Raw genomic sequence first — 20,474 nt, 5'->3', positions numbered from 1 at the left:
TATTGTTAATGTGCAAAAATGAAGATGGATTTCAGAGGATCTTCATACACAAGCTGACAATTATTTGTCATTTTAAACGATATTAATTCACTTGTGTTTTACATTGACCAACAACGACAACAACAACAAAAAATCCTTTGGCTAGCAGTTTCCATCAATGTATATTGTCTACATATTCGGATACCTGTAGTTTTAGACGGCATTAAAAAAAAAAAATCTGCAGATAATATACAGTAATAGCAAAATAAATGAAAATGTTCTTGTTTTTCATGAACACACCTGTTATTGGAATCTCAGATGTCTGACTATCCCTCTGGAACAAACAAAAGTGGTCTTAGTCTTCATTGAACAAATTACACATTAGTTAATTGTTACGAAATCAAAAGAAAGAAAAAAAAAGATGTTAATAATGTCTACCTATGTTATCTATAATATTGCAAGCACAGTGATGTGATGACTTCTAAAATAGCCTATTGTATTTATTTAGTTTGCAAATAAACTAAAAAAAGTCAAGAAGTTAATAAGGTAACAACTTTACATGGTTCATTAACTACATTAGTTCACATGATCTAAGATTGAACATAGCATTTATTAATCTTAATGTAAATTTCAGCATTTAATGCATTAGGCTATTAAAATCATGTTGTTTTTGTTAACATTAGTTAATGCACTATGAACTAACATGAAAAATGAACGACTATTTTTATTAGCTAACATTATGATTAATAAATAGTGTAATAAATGTATTGTTCATTGTTTGTCCATGTTAGTTAATACATTAACTGATCACACCTTATTGTAAAGTGTGTAACTAACTAAATAGCTATAGAGGTCAATAAATAGCAGCCAAACCAAACCTCTTTTTTAGGAATTTAAATGCTTGAAATAAAATGAGTAGACTATGGGGAAGTAATTATGATTACAATTCATTCAAAATTATTTCCCTTGCATGCAAGCATTTGGGTAAGTTCTAACAACCATTTGTACTCATATTAAAAATAAACTGCATTAAAGTCTGCTATCGTGCAATGAAGAAAAAAAAAACAGACGTCAATGCAAGTGATTCCTCTCTTGCTCTGTAGTGCGCAGGTGGAGACTGGTGAGGGAGAAATCTCAGTTTGAAGTCTCAGTCTCCCTCATTTCAACAGACTACAGCAGCGTCCGTCGGACCATCAGCTCAGTCCCATCATACGATGCAGTTTTGAGAAATCATAACACCTACGTGGATTTATTGCACTCCAAGTTATGCATGTGACCAAAACAATGACCTGTTGTTATTTTTGGCACTGTTCTCTGCGCTGAACGACTAAAGAATCCCTAAATATTGGGAGCATCATCTCAGGGAACGGACCTCTCTGGCGGAGCGCAGGACGGGATGGGATCGCAACAGCGCGTTTAGGAAACGGGAATGGCAAGTTTAAACGTACATGCACTGCGGATGCTGGCTAAAAAACACGCGAGGTACGGCTTTAAATGAAGTTTAAAAAGTAATAATCTGCAATAACTCAATAATCGGCTGTGCATGAACTGCTCCGTCAGTGGCGGACTGTTAGTTCTTCACATTAAGCAGCGCTGGTTCTTCGGGCACAATGAAATCCATCTTCTACACGCGCTTTTTCATCCTTCTTCCGTGGATCTTGATAGTGATCATCGTGATCGACATCGATACGAAGAGGCTGTCTGTGCGGAACACGGCCAGCTTTTATTTGTCTCGTCTGGGAAATGTGCAGCAGCAGCAGCGACGGCAGGTCATCAGGACGACTCGCACCAGCAGCAGCAGCAGCAGCAGCAGCGGGAGGAACGCAACATCTCTCCCGGTCATTTATGCCATCACTCCTACTTACAGCCGAGCGGTGCAGAAAGCAGAGCTCACCCGCTTGGCAAATACGTTCCGCCAGGTACCGCAGTTCCACTGGATCTTAGTGGAGGACTCAAACTCCCACTCGGAGCTGGTTTCTCGGTTTCTCGCCCGCTCTGGGCTGCGATACACTCACCTGAACGTGTTCACCCCGCGCAGGTTCAAGCGGACAGGGATGCCCCGAGCGACCGAGCAGAGGAACTTGGCGCTCGGCTGGCTGAGAGGACACCGATCGTCCAAATATAAAGGAGTCGTTTTCTTCGCGGATGATGATAACACTTACAGCCTTGAATTATTTGAAGAGGTAAATACGTCTTTTTGAGATGACTGTTGGTTTAATTCTACTCAGACGAGTAAGCATTGATATGCAATCTGAAAAATTAAGTATAGGATAGGCCTACTTGTTTAAATATAGAGTGTGGTTATCAAGAAACTGGTTCACACACTGGTCCAAGTCATAAGAGCTCATCTCCATGAATCTATGACATTTTGTTGTTTAGATATGACTGGGATTTGCTATATGGTTGCTAGGGTGTTGCTACTATCTGCTTGTTGGCCCAGGTCCAAAAAAAAAACCTAAACAAATAAACAAAACAAACACCCTAGGGTCTCGCCCTATACTCTGACCCATTGAAAAAGGTCATGCATGTCAACACAAATGGTGCAGGATGAGTTAATTTTCCCCCCTAAGAAGCAGCACATTAACATATGCCCATCTTATTTTTTTCTTCCATCAAATGGAGTGCATAAAACAGCCCAAAAGCTGGTTAAAATGAACCGTATAAGTGGGAAACGTAGATCTACATGCTTTACAAAGTGTGATACACAATCCAGTGCCTCTGCAGTATTTGCCTCGAGAACCTGCACTTAACATTTTTTATCAAATTGAAAAAATACTAATTTAAACTACTAAGTCAATTCATCCTCTATATTGTCACTGTATAAGATGTTTATACTCCACAAGGCTGCTCTATTACATTTAAGTATATAATCAGAGAGAAAGAGAAGTATGGTGGCAGTTAAGAACTTGCAAAGCATCAGGAGACTTCGCTGTGACATCTGTCCCTATGGAAATTCATGCAATGTGTTTTATCACACCATTGCCATCTATTTCTTATGAGTCTCAAAAGCGCAGCAGTTGAAGCACATAAGTGAAGGCGACCCAGTATACTGTGTAGCCAAGCAGAGTGAATTAACCCAGTTTAAGGCAGTAGAAGTCACAAAGAAACAAGAGAGTGACCTGACAGCTGGGAAATTAGGATTTGTCTGTTTAAACGGTTGTCTGTGTACGACGGATGAAACCGATAACACTGTGAAGAGATGAGTGGAGAGACACTTCATTTGAGGCTGTGTCTTACACAGGTTATGCTTTTCTACTTCATGCACACATTAAAAACTTTTTTAATTATGCACATATTTCTGTAACACTTTATAATAACTGCATGCTATTAATCATTAGTTAAGCATTAGGAAACAGTTAATTCATCATTTATAAAGCATTAATAGACATTTATAAGCGTTTATAAATACAGATATAAATGCTTTATACCTGATTTAAAAGCATATCTATAATGCATTTAATAATTGTTTTTTAATCATTATTAATGATCAATTTATCATTTCTAAATTAAGTATAGCATTATTTACACACCAGTTATTAAGGACTTGTCAATGGTTCATAAGATCACTTAGAAATTGTAAGTAAATGATTAATAAACTATTTAAATGTGCATTCATACATTTTATTCAAACATATAGTAATAGTTACTTATAGTGTTAATAAATGGTTTATTAACATGTATTTCTACTGTAATTCAGGGTTAATTCAGGTTGTTATAAAACATATGTAGTTGTTAGTTAACTATTTTTGTGAGCTCATCTAAAGTAAGGAGTATTTATGCCTTGTAAAGCTTTTACAAATGAGATTAAAAGGCTGTTAATATTTCTATGTCCTGTATCACTGTTTGGTGTTTGTTTCCATTTTTTGTTTAGAAGATAAATGAGCCTTTAAATATCCTTTATAAATGCTTTACAAGGCATAACTAGACTCACTTTAGATGAGCTCACATAAATAGTTAACTGACCACTACTAAATGCTTTATAACTACCTGAATTTACTACATTTCTTGTGATCTTATGAATCACTGGCAACTCCTAAATAACTGGTTTGTAAATAATGCTATACTTCATTGAGAAATGATAAATTGATCATGAATAAAGTATGAAAATACAATTATTAAACACATTATAGATATGCTTTTAAATCAAGAATAAAGCATTTATATCTGTATTTATAAACTGCTTATTACTGTCTATTAACGCTTTACAAATTATGAATTATCTGTTTACTAATGCTTAATTAATGATTAATAGTGTACAGTTATTATAAAGTGTTACCCATATTTCTTCAGAATATAGTTTTGATCACGTCAGCTGGATTCTGGTAAAAGTGTTAGCAGTAGGATTAAAGGAGTAGTTCTCTCAAAAATTAATATTATTATTTACCCTCATCATTCCAAACCCATATGCTGTTGGTTTGTTTATTATTATTATTATTATTATTATTATTATTATTATGTCAGTGGAAAAGAAGACGTCTTAAAGAATCTTGAAGCTATTATTTTCCATCAAACATCACTGATTTGTCAAAAAAAAAAAAGTTGTTCATATAAAGAAAATATTTTTTTTTCAAATTAGAAAATGGTCACAGCCATTCGTAAATTTAATGCGTCTGGCTTCTGGTGTCATTCACTTCCAGTTATTTTTAGCTGTACAAAACAGCTCATTATGCTGCTTGAAACTGCAAACTGGTATTATTTTACTTATTATTTTAATGTATTGTCCTAATTATCAACACATTGGTTTAACGTCAAACAGTTTCATCACATTTTGATATTCCTCTTGTTTCCCTATAGCAGCTAATGAACCTGAAGTCTCACATATTGACAGAAAACAGCTTACGTCCGTATTGAAAACTAAAGTGAATATTGCAGTATGCAATATCAAATGCAATGCACAAGTCATACTGACCACTTATTTTATTGTGTTTTTGGAACCTTTATATAGTTGGACCAACATGGACAACATGATAACAATTTTTATTGTTAGATGAACCATCCCTTTAATCAACTTAATTCCATGGGAAAACACATTTAACAAGTTTATTTTTCATATTGATTAATATGATGCAATTTGTTTGAAAATGTGTAACTTTTTTCTTTTTTATTAAACCATGAAGGTCTACCCATAAGAAAAAGAAAAAAAGAAATTCATCAGCGTGTAAGATAACTGAACAAACGCATGCAAATTCAAATGAATTAGCCACCAAAACATACAAACTTAACAATTGCCATGTAAATGTGTTGCTTTGTATTCAATGTCTGATGGTTGGACATTTCTTTTATTTGACTGGAAAGCATAAAAAGGGCACCAGGAAGCTGACAGCAGTCAAATGATGAGATGAGAGAAAAGGTTTCATCCTCTGGATTATATTCTCTGTCCCATACAGTAACACAAAATCTTTTTCCCTCTCTTGGCTGTTGTCCAAACCTTGCACTTATAGCTCATCGTCTCATTTTTCATCAATTATTCTACCCTTCTCTTACCTCTGCTTTTTCCTCCTGTCTGAGCCGCTCTATTTTCTTCTGCGTCAGGCCTACTGCCCTCCTCATTCCTTCAATGCTTGCTTTGTGCATCCCTTCCTCCCTCTGCCTCTTTCTCTTTCTCTCCAATTCTCCAGAACACAGCTGGACATGTGGATGAACACATGGAGCGGGCCCTGAGGGGCAGAGCACAGTGTCAGTCTGCTGATGACCCCTGCTCTGCTCAACACAAACACATTACACAGCACAACAATGAGAGTCATTTGGCCTTTTTCAACAGCTAGTCTTTCATAATGACAAATATTAATGACACATAGGAAATGTATTCATTTAGCACATACTGTTTTCACCAACGAGAAATGCTACAGCTCAACTGATTCATCCTAAGGCGACAGTAACATAAAAGAACTGAAATACAAGGTATCAAAATGAGCTAGAAAAGCACAAACTTGTACAGAAATGTGACAGAGCAAATTGAATACATTAATCAATTTCTAGTGTGTGTGTGTGTGGGGGGGGGGGGGGGGGGGGTTAATTATTCTACCATTAAGTTTTTGAGCAGAAATAGCTCTATCATTAATCTCACAAATAGTACATACAATTATTTTTAGATAAAAAAAATAAGATTCCAATAACAAGCAATGTTGTTTTCTTTATCACCTGCAAAACATGACACAACTGAAGAGCATTAAAAGGAAGAAGACTTACCTTAATGTGGCGCTTTATCAGCCTGCATGTTTTTCCATGTGAAACATGAGTGCCATCCTGTATGATATCCACAACCTCTGTTTTATCCTCATTTATTTTTAATATACACAAAGAAAATAGTCAAGTCAGTCACCTTTATTTATATAGCGCTTTAAACAAAAAAGATTGTGTCAAAGCAACTGAACAACATTAATTAGGAAAACAGTGTGTCAATAATGCAAAATGAGAGTTAAAGGCAGTTCATCATTAAATTCAGTGAAGTCATCATCTCAGTTTAGTTTAAATAGTATCTTTGGATCTGATCAATCATATCACAAAATCTGCCCATTTTTTGTCTGACAAACACACGAGACTGTAAAGTAGATTAACGTCGGTTGACTTGAACTTGAAAAATGGTGTGTATTGACATCTTGCCGCCATTGAAACAAGATACATTCTGATACTCATTCATGTTTCTTTCATGTTATAACTAGTAAAGAGGAAGAGATGATCGGTTCACATCACGTGCCGCTTGAACTGAGGTGCCACAGTGGTCTGTCACGACACAATAACAAGGCACAAAACGGTATTTATTGTTTGCATTTCTTTAAAAAAATGACAAAAATGTTTCTTTGTTTTAAACCTAAAGTAACCTGCACTGTCTTGTCTGTCAGTGTCCTCTTTGCTCCGCAATGTTACAGTTATTTTTCACTGCGTGAGAACATAATGTGTGGCATGAGAGTGGCATGGATTGTTGGACAGAGCAATGGGGGTCGGGGTGGGGGGGGGGTCTTTGCGAATGGTCAATTACTCAACTGTACTCCCAAACCTGTATGTATGTGTTTCTTCTGCTGAACGCAATTAACACATCAGTACTTGAGTTGGCAACCATTAACTTTAACTTCATTAATTTCCAAGTCAATGCAAGTCAATAGGAAATAAAGCCGTTTGCATCTCTTGTTTCGAGCATTTCAGAAATTGTTACTGGAAAGCAAGTCAGAGGAGACAAACTAAGAAACAAAGTTATAATGTGATTTTGAGCTGTCCATGTATTGGCAGCACACTGTAAAAATGAAGTCATATTTTGATTTTTGAGGTACAATATACTCTGTGCAATGTATTCTCTTGCCCAGCCTGGTGTATTCGGTGCCATGCCACATCACAGCAAATTCTGCATTAGATTTATTGTTCTCAGTTGTAACCTGTCTTTCTTTAGGAATATAGTTCCTTACTAGATCCAATTTTGTTCTTGCATTGTTTGAATCCTCTCTGGAACTGTCAGGCAGCATGTAGAGTTTTGTTATCGAACGTGATTTTACCTCCCTAAAGATATCGAACACACTCATCTACTACAAATTTATTTCTCTGCACCATGTTGTCGAAATGGGGCCAGACTTTCTTATTCCCTTTCCCTGCAGGAAACCACATGGGTCACAAAAACTGCCAAATACAGATGCCTAGCCATAGCCGCCTGTAGCTTGAGAGCTCAGCTCAAAGAACAGTGTATGTGACACTGCATTTGATGGCTGTGCCTGTTGCCCTTGTTGTCAACTTCAACGCAAAAGGACGCTTGGCACCTGCAGATGACATCCTCTTTGCTATGGAGAATTCTTTGGCTTTGCCTTTGAGCCGTGTTAGACTTTAAGAGCACCATTATGGAGATGGAGCCTTTGAAGAGAGGGAGGAAGGCAGACATTAGAAATATAGCTAAAATGGCAACAGTTTGGGCTTCAAAGCTTGTCCGTTGCTTACGGCCGCCAGCCACAGAGACACGTCACCCGACTGCATACAGCACTCACATTAATAGCACAACCATTAAATATTCAAAGGCTACTCTGACCATTTGTTCGGGAAATTGCAGCAACGCTCATTTCCCCATACATGAAGGAATGAAGGGAAAACAAGATTCTTTCAGCAGTAGGATGTTTAAAATTCCTCAAGGAAGAGGGTCTCTCGTTGGAAATGTTGTAGTGTTGGCGGGTGGTTCAATCAGATGTGGTTGTGTTTATGAAACTGAAGAGAGATGTGTGCTGTCTCCAGCAGACTGCAGGTGGATGGACTTATTTGTACTGAAAATGAGCCAGGATTTTATAATAAGCCATGCTGTGTGTGTCGGTACTATGCTCATTCCTTGAAAAATAATAACAGACTAAGTACTGCATTTGGTTAGCAGTATAAAGGTCCAAAGAACCGACTGGAGGATCCACCACAAAACTCTGCAGATCTTTAGAATAACTTTGGTGGATTGGGTTTGTAATAGTATCATATTTATCACTGCTCTGTCTTCTGCTGTTCAGATGCGGTCAACCAGGAGAGTGTCAGTGTGGCCAGTGGGACTCGTTGGAGGACGGAGGTACGAGCGGCCTTTGGTGGAAAAGGGGAAAGTGGTCGGCTGGTACACTGGTTGGAAGGCCGACAGGCCATTTGCAATTGACATGGCTGGTAAGACACAAGTAAAAATCTCTTGAGCCTCACATTTAACAACATGCCCAGTCATTAAAAAATAAAAAATATAATATATTATAAAAAATAAACCTGAAAGATAATGGAGTATAAAAATATTGCTGCACCATTGTTGCTTAACCTGGGGGGAAAAATGCACATATATTTGAATATATGACAATTATGCCTGTTTTACACTATGTGCAAGATTAAACTCAAAAGCATGCGTTCACACTAATGGCATTTCTGCTGTGTAACAAAACCACAGCTCAAAATAACAGAAAATTACAGACAATTAAGCAATTTCCAGGTTATTGCAGTGCATTTTCTTTAAAAATGATCCAAAAGCTTGCGTTTTTAAATCAGTTGATTTTCTCAAAATGTTCTGCCTATAATACGTTCAGTGCTGAAACTGCTTACTGTAAATGATACCATTACAACAAACAACAACAAACCATGCCTTTGACATGAAAAATCCTATGCATCATGGCTTATTGAGGTTTTTACAGCTGGTTTAGTATTACAGATTAGTATTACAGCAATCATTTAAAGCTGTTTGACCAGTTCTTGGAAATATCTCTAAATGTCTAGTTCTAGATTTAAATGTATTTATAGGCCCTGAACATGATCTAGCTCACTCCCTTGAGTGATAAAGACTTTTTTTGCCATTAGATTCCACTGGTTAAATAACAGGTTTCTGGTGACTGGAACTTTCCGTCATCCAGATGGTTTTGAATTCCAGGACTAATTTGTGCAAATCACGTAACACCTCGAGCTGAACACTAAACCACCATTTGTTGTTACACCCTGCCCATCTGAAAGCTTCCATTTAAGTTACATTTATTCATTAGGCGTACGCATTTATCCAAAGCGATTTACAGTGGATTCAAGATATACATTTTTATCATTATGTCGATTAACCATCCATCAATGGACTAGATGAAGACATTTTTAAAGTTCAGAACCATTACTGTAAATGTCTTAAAAGTATTGGAGAAGCAGAACAAAGTTAGCTGGAGCATTATGTCTTCAAGTTTCACCACAAGGTCTCTCAATTTTACTTAATGTTATTAAGGTATTGAACTTCCGCCATCCATATCTCTGTCCATCTTCTTTGAGTTCTGAAGGATATTCTGCCCATGTTATACTGTCGATGATCACAACATCAGCTGTGTGAGGAGCAGCTTGCCTGCTCAGATAAACAGATGGGACTTCTTTGCAGTTTGGTCGTGTTGATACTTTCCAGACTGTCCCTCACTGAAGTCGTTTCAAACAGGCATATAAAATTGGCCCAAAGCGGTTCCTGTATAGAGAGACCATGCGAAAGGAACGCTCTCAGCTGAGGAAAAAAGCTGTGAAACACTAGAGTCTACTGAAGAGGCTTTTCTTCTATACAACACTAGAGATACTAGCTAGAGCATGTCAATGTTTATGAAGGGAAGGCACAGGGAACTAGGCTTGTTAATGTAAATGCAGAGTAACACTATATTTTTTTAAATAAATAAAATAAAATATTATCATTATATAAAAAAAAAAAAAAAAAAATTATTCTACACCTAAACTTAACTACTTTACTAACTGTTAATAAGTAGCAAATTAAGAGTTTATTAAGGCAGAAGTTGTAGTAAATTGTTTGTTAATAGTGAGAATTGGACCTTAAAATAAAGTGTGACCAAATTACTAAAACTAAAAAACACATTAAGATATAATATAACTAATATAAGCTATAATATAATATAACTATTATAAGCTATATATGAACTTTTCAAAATGTAAAAAGGAAAAACCTTTCAGTTTCTAGTACAATTGCTGCCATGTAAACACACCCTAAATGACTTTCCAGATACTTCACCCTTTCTGTTCTTCTCTGGTGGAACGAGCTGCCAACCTCCACCCGATCTGCTGAGACCATCAAATCCTTCAAGAAAGAGCTGAAGAAACACTTCTTCCACGAGCACTTAACTAAAACGCAACCATAAACAAAGGCACTTTCTATAATAACTCCAGGCATTTGGCACCGTGTATTGCAAATACTGTTGGCTCTTCTGATAAATTGCTTGTGATGTTCCACATTTGTAAGTCACTTTGGATAAAAGCATCTGCTAAACGACTAAATGTAATTTGGAAGTTGACATATCAGGCTGGTCGGGATTCCCAAACAGTGGGATGTTAAAAGCGTCAGTGTTTACACTTTCAAATGGCTTACTTATAGTTTACTATTACAAAAAATGTATTGTGACAGAAAAAAATAAAACTATTACAAAGTATAACAGGTAGAAAAAGATAACAGTTACCCTGTTATTTAGGTACAGTAGAAGTGAGGTGGCGGGGCTCTCTGCTCACTATAATTGGTGAAAAGCACCTTTACCGAAGCTAAATTCAGCAATTTCGCTGTGCATTTTTAACAAACGTGAGATCTCAGGCAATGCATTAAAGAGGGATGGGTGAAAAGATGCAGACAGGTTGGAAACATCCTAATAGATAGAGGCAGGGCTCATATGCAGCTCGAGGAAATGAATACAACGTCAGAGATAGCGGTGCGTAGTTGAAGCAATCTCTAATTCCCCAGACTCCAGCGCTGCCGCTGGATGTTATGCTGCTCATAAAACTCTAATAACAAGAGATGGTATCATCTCTTCCTCATGTGATCTCCATTACTACCACTATTGCTCCTCTTCCATAGCTTGTATTCTTCACACGTGTTCACTCACCCATAATATCATTATTATTGTCATCAGAGATAATGTATTCATTGTCAAGCCCTACCTGACAGTGAGCACATCTCCCTTACCAAACACTTCACACAATGTATATGCTTCCTCACATCAGCCATAGACTAAACACACGTTCTAGGAGCTGTTTAAGGTTCATAAATCCGCCGGCTCTACTACACATCTCCCTGAACAAAAGCTGAGAACAATAAGGTTATTTAGTATTCCTGCTGTACGGCTTCTTCCGATAGCAAACACAATAGCATAGAAAAGGTCCTAAACCACCTCTCTCATTGCTTTCAAGCACGGCTCTCACCTGAAGAGGAGCTCAAGTGCTTGTTTTAACATGGAAACCTTTTTAACACACAATAGCGACGTTTTGCGCATTAGGCGGAGAAGGGTTGAAAAGATTATGCATGAGAATAAACGAAAACAAAAAGCTGCATCTGTAGTGTACACAGTGATTAGGCCGTGCATTAGTCACACTAGCTTTTTCACGATCTGTGTCACAAGAATACATACATACTGTACATATATATTGTTAGTGGTTCTAAAATTAATAAAATGCACTGATTGCAACAGCTTCATTGTTGTGCTGGGTACTATGCTAAAACTAGCACACAACAAGGGTTACCAGGTCTGCGTAAAAAACAAACCAAAAAAAAAAACAAAAAAAAAAACAGTAGTTTTCCTCTCTGTTGGGGGTCCCCTCTTTTGGAATTGCATTCTGAGTGGGGTTCCCTCACCATCAAAATAGCGTTCCGGGCCGAGGAGGGTACATCGCTTTAACCCACATACTAATATACAAACCTTGGCAACAGTGTAAAATACTGTGGTTCATAAAAACAGCACTTAAGTTTAAAAATTTATAGGTGTTTATAATTAGAAGACCTTACAAAAGGCCAGTGCAACCCTACCCTGGTCATAAAGTCTTAAGAGTAGGATGTGAACATTCAGTGTGCATTTACTACACTGTTTATACATTTAACTCATCGCCACATCTAGCCAGTCCCTGAAGTGCCGTTGGTCTCCGGCTCTTGAGCTGTATCAAAGCCCTGTCCCTGGATCTCTGAGCATAGGTTCTTACATCATTCCCTCAATACTCCAACAGGGACATCAAAAGGCAATATAGTCATTAAAAAAAAGAAAAAAAGATCAAAAGAAAGGAGTTGGCTGGCCTTCAACTATTAATAAAGCTTGACAGTATGCATGTCGATCTGAGGGAGAGAAACCTTGTAACTACACAAGGACACAGTTAGCCAGGGCTTAGATGAACATTGCATTGCTGTCGTGAGCTCGCCTCTGTGGATTTGAGGGAAGCCCAGGTGGTTTTAGCTGGAATGCAGGCGTCCTAGAAAACAGCCTGTGCCCAGGATAAAAAGGCCACAACAGAGGGTGATATTCCCTATAGTCAAATTTGAAAAGTCCTTCTCCTGTTTTGTGGCTGAGACGGTGTCATCGAGAGAAATGGAAACGAGGGGGTGAAAAACTTACCCTGACCCACATGCAACAGTGGAGCAGTTCAATCTGCTCCCACGAGAAATACATAAGGTCAAGAGCACGCTGAAGAGCTCTGTATTTGTGTATAGTTAATACAGAATAAATGAGAGAGTGTGCTTGAATATATAAGGAGATTATCTGCATTAGAATTAGTTTTAGATAAATTTGCAATAAACAATTTCAGGTCTGTACCAGTGTGAGCTTTTTTATATATATGTGACCCTGGAGCACAAAACCAAATATGCTTCCCATTGCCGTATGGTTTATTAGGATCTGACAATATTTGGCAATGATACAACCATTTGAAAATCTGGAATCCGAGTATGTCCAAATTAATTCTTAGCAATGCATATTACTAACCAAATTAAGTTTTTATATATTCAAGGTAGGAAATTTACAAAATATCTTCATGGAACATTATCTTTAATATTTACATTATCTTAATATTCTAATGCTTTTTGGCATAAAAGAAAAATCAATAAGTTTGAACCATAACATGTTTTGTTGACTATTGCTAAAACTATACCCCATCGACTTAAGACAGGTTTTGAGGTCCGGGCTCATATATTTGGTGGAGCTTGTTCCAAACCCAGACTTTCTCACTATAATACCAAGAGAAGGCTATCTGCTAGCATTCCCCTTCATCTCAATGGCAGTTGCTCAACCCCTGGAAGTGTGTGATTTGGGATTTGCAGTCTGCAATCACGGCTCTTAGGCACGCACTCCTTTCCAAACTCTCCACTAATGACTATCATGAGCTGTGACAACAAAAGCAGCAAAGAGGAAAAAGTAATTAAATAAAGTAAATACATTCAAATTGAAAATCTGATTTATACTTGCTTGCAAAACTTTATTTCCATCATTGGCAGGCTTTGCAGTGAACCTGCAGGTGATCCTGTCAAACCCGCGTGCCCTGTTCAAGAGAAGAGGAGCTAAACCAGGAATGCAAGAGTCGGATTTCCTCAAACAAATCACTAAGGTGGAGGACTTGGAGCCAAAGGCCAAGAACTGTACCCAGGTCAGTGGAGCAACTTGCATCCTTCACACTGATTATCACGAACACTACAAAAACATCCACTTTTTGATGTTCCTTCATTTGTTCCTAGTCTGAGTCGGAGTCATTAGTTTAGACATTATGACTCAACCCTATCTTTTTGGTACCAATTTGAAAACTGACTTCATATGGCGGTCTATTCTTCTGCAGTGACAATAGTGAATAGCACTGTCAAGGAGCTCTTGATGTGAAATGAAAAACACATTCCTATGTATTTGACTCGGTCTGATTCTAAAAGCTCCTGCATTCACCCGTGGCCCATTATCTCAGGAGCCGAAAAATCGGAAAAACCTCTTCGCTCGGCTCACCTTACGTGTCAAAATGCTCTCTTCCTCCCCGTACCGCACGTCACTGCTCCTGCCATCATCATTATCACCCAATTACCCTAATGGTAGCCGCTCTGAGTTATTAATAGTGACTATTAGCAGGGCTGACAATTCCACTAATCACCAACACCAGCAAGAGCAGGACATGCTTCCAACGTCAGCCAATCAGCTCATCCTGTTCATTTAGTTAGCATAATGTGCGCATTGTAAACAGAGCAGAGACTGCAGGTTTGTTCCTATTGTACAATGCCAGGGCGGGTGTAAGCGTGTAGATATCGCACCCGTAAACAGAGTAGAAAGGCCACTGACAGTTACGAAGAAGTGCGAGGCGCTTCTCGGACAAAGTGGGAGTTTAATATACTTAAATTTGTGGCTGCAGTCCAGTTATATGAGGATGGCATTATGGAAGTAAACAAAAGGAAGTGCTTGTGCCAACAGTTATGGGTCTTCGCGATGGGCGTGAGCGGGCGTCTGTCCAATGTGGAGCACTGCCAGCGACGTCTTTTGGAAAGGTCACATTTTTAGAAGCGTTCCTGAGGGTCCCGACTGATGACTGTGACTAAGCCTGTAGGCAGGGAGATATGGCTAACTCCCAGCATGCACTTCAAATTAAGCACAGGGAGGCTTGGGTGGGTCATCTTATGAGAGTAATCAGACTGAACTGATGTGACAAGGAGGAAAGGGACAGAGGGAGAGAGGAAGAAGAATAGGGCAACTGGAACGTGTTTGAGATTGGCAGAGGGATGGCAAACATACCATATAGATGGAGAGGTGAAGATGGTGTGTGAGAGATTCACAGGCTTATTTACAGAAATCAGGGCATAGACTCTCCTATTTATTAATGTCAATCTCAATCGTGCTCCTGAAGACCAGATCCTGCCAGACTGCTGTCAGCGTGCCAGCATGCTTCACTCTGCAACACAACCGCTCAAATTATTCTTCTCTCTCAAGGCTTCAGATGCTCATCCTGTTTCGATTCAGAAGAAACCCTCAGAAAGAATCTTCAACACAAACATTGTCTGAGAAAATCGTTTCATATGGGACAGCCCAAATCGAATCCAGACATTGTTAATATTTTTTCGCAATGGAACTAAGAGTACTAAATATTTATTAAGAGCTAAAATACTTGAACAATTATAGGCTATAACAATTAGTTATAGCCTATAAATTAATTTATTCTATTTGTAATGCAATATCTAACATTAAAAATTAACAATACTTTAAAAGCATTTAATACTTATACTTAATACTTAATGTAACTTTGTTACTATTAATTTCTACATAAACTAATGCATTTTAATCACGTTATGAATTATGAGTTATACAGAATTAATAAATAGAAAAAATAGAAAAATTATTAATTAATTAAATTAATTAACGCTCTCATACAAAAGTTTGGGAAGGATTTTTAAGTATTTTTGACAGAAATCTTTATGCTCACCAAGACTGCATTTATTTGACCAAAGATGCATAAATACAATAATATTGTCAAATATTAATGTAATTTATAATTCTGTTTCAACATTTTTACATTTAATATATTTGATAGTGAAGCTGAATATTAAGCAGCCATAACTCCTTTTCAGTGTCACATGACACTGAAGAAATCATTATAATATGCAGATTTTCTGCAAAAACTAAATTTAATTACCAATTTGAAAAGTTGTTGCTTAATATATTTAATCTTCATATTATTCAAATTAGTTAATTTTTTATTATTATTTGATGACTACAAAGTTCATTTTGTAATCTTGTGAATTATTATATGTCTTTATTGTCATTTTTGATTCAGTTTCATTTGTTCTTGCTGAATAAGTTAATACAAGCAAAAAACTAAACAAAAAAACTAATCTTACTGAATCCAAACTTCTGAATATTGGCGTACCAAATGCCTTCACTAATATCAATGAGTCTAAACCATGAAAAAGTTAATGCTTTGTAAATTACACATCACACTATATTACTGATGCTAAAATTGTAAAATTTTCTATTTCTATTTTTAGAAGCCAATACGAGGTATTGAAGAGGGGAGATAGGATCTAGAGGAGCAGGGTGACAGAGTGCCTTCTCTTATTCCTGGATCGCTCAAAGTGGGGTTTCACTCTGTACAAATTTAGATCTGTCTATCAGAGTATTTAACAAGAGTATGGCACACATTGCAATAATGACAATGACATCTCCAGCACACTTGTCTTACAATATTCTAATAGATGCAGATGCAAGACTAAGACTGCTCCAAGATTAGTCCAAAAAGTATGAAGGGTTTAAATATTAATACCTTTTTCTTGAAACTCATTTACAATTACTAGAGCCCATGGGGACTGCTGGTTGCACACCTCCACACTGCTGTTATATCAATGCTTTCAACCTTTGTGCAATGATTTGTAGCTATTACATTATCAACATTAAAAATTTAAGGATTTATTACTTATGAAAGCGGAAGCGCATAAGTTTAATTCTTCATGTATTATTACTTTCCTCCTATAAAAATTAGACTGTGAGCTGCAAATGTCTTCAACAGCCGCACACAAACACAACTACATGAAGTTTAATCACCATATCAAAAGTTCCGATACCATAGAAATTTCAGAATTCTCAAGTGTCAATATCATGAAAAACTAATAGATACTAGCCTAAATAAAATAAAAAAGCTCACTGAAGACAACAGTCAGTGATTAAATAAAAATAAGAAACTAATTACAAGCAATAGGACAATACACTAAAGCAGAACAAATAAATAATTAATGCTACATACTGTACATTATAAAGTCAAATGAATTAAACACTTCATATTCTTCACGGTGTAAATTAAATATATATTTCTTCTTATTAAAGTTGCAAAAGTCATTTAGTCAAGAAGCAGTGAGAGATTTTCTCTCTTTTGTTGTTTGTTTAACGTGAATGACAGAACAGGAATATTAGACTGCTGTCACTTTAAGAGCTGCCCAGGTCAGACACTGCTACACATGTGCTTTCTTTATCAGCTGTTTGCTTTCACTGAAGAACTAAATTACTGTGTTTATGAGGATACTTGCAAAGACAGGCATTTTGACATACAAATGTGTGTATTTATCCTTTCAAAGCCTATAAAGCGGCAAAAATAACTGTTCAATACTCCCGTGCTTTAAGAGCACCATCTTCATGTGCCTCTCTGACAGCGCTCAGAAACAGTCACTTAGACAGCACACACACATTTACCGCTGACTGCATTTCAACGGCTTAAAATGACTTTTCTTTTTAACCTACAATGTTTTAAAATGCGTGCAAACTGTGTTTTTGTGACCATGAAGCACAGCAATGTCACATGAGCGTATAACCGCAATAGAGATGATAGTCCAGTCTCTAATAGTTGATCAATTTCTACAGTTAATCGTGTCTTTAGGTACTGTATATCACCCATCCCTAAAATATTTATCAAGGGAACAATGGGGTTAGTAGACAGCAAAGTAAAGTGTCAGACACCTTCATAAAAGTATTACAGAATCTACCAGAGGGATACATCTTGTTATCAGGTCACAGGACACTTTGGCTACTTTATGGGTTGTTGCTCCTCAGTGCACCTTATTTATCTCTTATGGTTCTGCTAAATTAGTCTTGTTTTACAAAACAAGCCAATCTGCAGTGCCATGTGTTAAAGGAAATGATGCGTCACACCTGGGTGCGGCAATTTAACTGTGCTCGTTCCCTGCACTGCCTCTACCTGCTATAATTAAGACATTAACCAGTCCAAGAGATCCCATTCCAGCAACCTTCACGCACCAACAGCCTTAAACATCTCTGCTGAGTGATCACACACAATGACCTTATTTGCTTTTATGATGTAGCTATGTAAGTGTCATTTCTTTCAAAATCCCTTTCAAGGAAAGTCAATTGGTAGCCATATTTGCAATAGCTCTTTTAGGGATTCAAGACCAATATTAATCTTACTTGAATGGGGAAATAAAGAAATCTTACTAACGGCTTGTCAAATGCACTTTTAAATGACATGAACTAAACCCATTTAAGTTGTTTGTTAGGCTCAAATAGCATTAAAAAGCATTTAGTTGAGGTTAGTAAAGTGTTTCAAGGGCAGTCCCATTTATAGTAATGTAGATAAACTGTCTTGATGCATACAATATACATAGTATATATACACAAGTGTTCTAAAATACCTGATTTCAAATGGTTTCTTTCAGGTGCTGGTCTGGCATACCCGCACTGAGAAGGTCAACCTGGGTAACGAACCAAAGCGGCAACAGGACTCGGTCTATATAGAGGTCTAGCGAGCAACACTGCACTAAGACTGTCACAGAACACTGGATGAAGGCCCGCCATCATCAGCACTTTCCAAATCGATGGCCACCTTCCTTTGAACTTTAGGATACTTGCTCTGGTGGAAAAGACACGCCAAGCGGTCTCGGGATTCTCTACTGACACGCACTGTATCTGCTGGAGCTTCTCACAGTGGCGTCACACTGGATTACCTGTAACATGGTTGAGTAGAAACCATGGATAAGGGGTTTTCGAATGGCAACTGTACGTGAAAACTTGATCCTATTCCCAATGCGGTAGTCAACTACCATTTCAGACTCTGGACACTCAGAGAATCAGATCAATGTCTGTGAATGCAAGAAAAGGACCAGCTGCTTGAATAATGTACAAAGAGGTTGAAGGATGCTGAAAAGAATCGCCCTATCCACAAAAAATGGACTAATGGAAGGGCAAACCCTGGAAATACCGTCTAAAGCGCGAGACACCATTACAAGGACAGAACTTTTGGATTACAACTGTCTTTATTCCAAACGACCCTCTTTAAAAGCAAAAAAAAAAAAAAAAAGATAACTTTACAATAAATGCGTCTTTAGACAAAATGATCACACAATAGTTCATGGCTATTCACTGTTTAATGCACGGAAATAACAATATTCTGTCTCTGTACTAGGCACCAGAAAATGTAAACACATTATAGAAATAAACCTGGATGACACGGTGGGGATGTTTTTATTATTGCACAGCAGAGAGACCCTGTCTGAGAGGATAGGAGCTCTGCTACAGCGGCGAGACTGACGTGTTTGACTGCACGCTTTTGCTCAGTCCTTACTTTTCAAACCTAGCTGGCTAGAACGATAATTCCTTCCCCGAGTCCCTATCTTTTGACCCACAAGACCCCCCCCTTCCCACCTTCTGTTAGCCGTCACAGCTGTACAGTCGTCCAGGTTTATTTGTCTTTCACTCACTGTGCTTCTCTGTAACGCACACATTAAAACATCACAGTAAAGATGGAGTTTGTCATGGAGCTACACAGATGTCGTGGGGTGAGAGTCCGGAGAGAGAGGGCCCAGAGGTTCGTCTATCTCATGATTACATACATTACATGGGTCTATACAATATCTGCTACAGGGTTCTGGACATGGGGGCTACAGAAGATACGAAAAGGAGGGGGTAGTCACAAATATGATAGCCATACCTCTGTCTTTTAAATACTATGACTCACTATTGATTTGGTAAAGATATATTCGAAGCCTGTATAATTGGTCCAGCAGCTTTCTTGTAGCTGATATGTATTTTGAACCCCCGAAAATATATATATATTTATAGAAGAGAAAAAAAAATAATTGCAAATAAGACGGTCAAAGCTGCCAGTCTCTTACATTCCATACTCTCACTCACTTGATCAATACACAGGGCAGGTTGAATTGGTGCTCTCTCCAGAGTAGTAATGATTGGAAAGAGAAAGGGGGAAAAAAATGACAGTACATGAATAAAACTCTGGGCGCAAGTGGTGGTGGAAGAGGAGAGGAGAGGAGAGATAGAGGGATGTGGTGCCCCTTGTCCCCATCTTCCCTCATTCATTTACTTCCATAGCTGGGTACTGAGGGTCTGACCGGAGGGGGGTGCCACCCAGCCGCCCATGGGGGCACCAGGTGGCCCAAATGCCATTGGAGCACCAGAACCGTTCATGTTCATTCCAGACATCTGTTGGTTAATCTGAAAAAGACAATGGGGAGAGAGAGAAGTGTGAAACATCTAGACACACAAGACTTATTAGCATAATTAGCTATGGTCCAAAACCTATATAACCTATATAATTCTATAATGTAATTGATTTCTATGCTGACAAAGCTGAACTTTCAGCAGCAGTTAATCCAGTCTTCATTTAATGAATATACATAAACAATAATAAGTATATGCAGAGGGCTTCAAACTAGTCACATGATGCTGTCTCTGAAGGTTGCTAGGTTTTGAAACAGAGATTTGGTATTAAAAGAGAAATATATTTGCTTTTGTGGAGTTTCTACGGTAGCATGTTTTTAC

The 20,474-nt window shown here is 37.7% G+C and overlaps 2 protein-coding genes across 3 annotated transcripts in view; one reads left to right on the top strand and one right to left on the bottom strand.

The window, feature by feature from the left end:
* The first annotated feature begins 1,097 nt into the window (after positions 1–1,097).
* LOC127970028 (galactosylgalactosylxylosylprotein 3-beta-glucuronosyltransferase 2-like) lies at positions 1,098–19,149 on the top strand. 2 transcript variants are annotated; one of them, XR_008156481.1, is made up of 5 exons: positions 1,098–2,162; positions 8,445–8,589; positions 13,670–13,818; positions 16,184–16,270; positions 18,356–19,149. XR_008156481.1 is itself a non-coding variant. In XM_052572219.1 (4 exons), exons 1-4 carry the CDS (start codon positions 1,590–1,592, stop codon positions 18,440–18,442), a joined length of 954 nt encoding a protein of 317 aa, XP_052428179.1. In that variant the 5' UTR covers positions 1,108–1,589; the 3' UTR covers positions 18,443–19,149. The 2 variants fall into 2 exon arrangements, 1 of the variants encoding a protein (XP_052428179.1); XM_052572219.1 differs by lacking the exon at positions 16,184–16,270 and having other exon boundaries at positions 1,108–2,162.
* The window catches only part of LOC127970462 (stromal membrane-associated protein 1-like), an 83,463-nt gene continuing 82,033 nt past the window's right edge, over positions 19,045–20,474 (bottom strand). Inside the window, exon 14 of the mRNA XM_052573049.1 lies at positions 19,045–20,147. Within this exon, the coding sequence (XP_052429009.1) occupies positions 20,013–20,147 (135 nt within the window). The 3' untranslated portion in view covers positions 19,045–20,012. The remainder of the gene's footprint in view (positions 20,148–20,474) is intronic.

Source organism: Carassius gibelio, chromosome B13, assembly GCF_023724105.1.
Source record: "Carassius gibelio isolate Cgi1373 ecotype wild population from Czech Republic chromosome B13, carGib1.2-hapl.c, whole genome shotgun sequence".
Taxonomy (NCBI): Eukaryota; Metazoa; Chordata; class Actinopteri; order Cypriniformes; family Cyprinidae; genus Carassius; species Carassius gibelio.
The sequence above is the reverse complement of the archived record's forward strand: the minus strand, read 5'-3'. Positions and strand labels throughout refer to the sequence as shown.

Coding starts and splice junctions, on each gene's coding strand:
- LOC127970028 (XM_052572219.1), top strand. CDS start 1,590: ATGAAATCCATCTTCTACACGCGCTTTTTCATCCTTCTTCCGTGGATC. Junction 2,163..8,444: donor GCCTTGAATTATTTGAAGAG/GTAAATACGTCT, acceptor TCTGCTGTTCAG/ATGCGGTCAACCAGGAGAGT. Junction 8,590..13,669: donor ATTTGCAATTGACATGGCTG/GTAAGACACAAG, acceptor CATCATTGGCAG/GCTTTGCAGTGAACCTGCAG.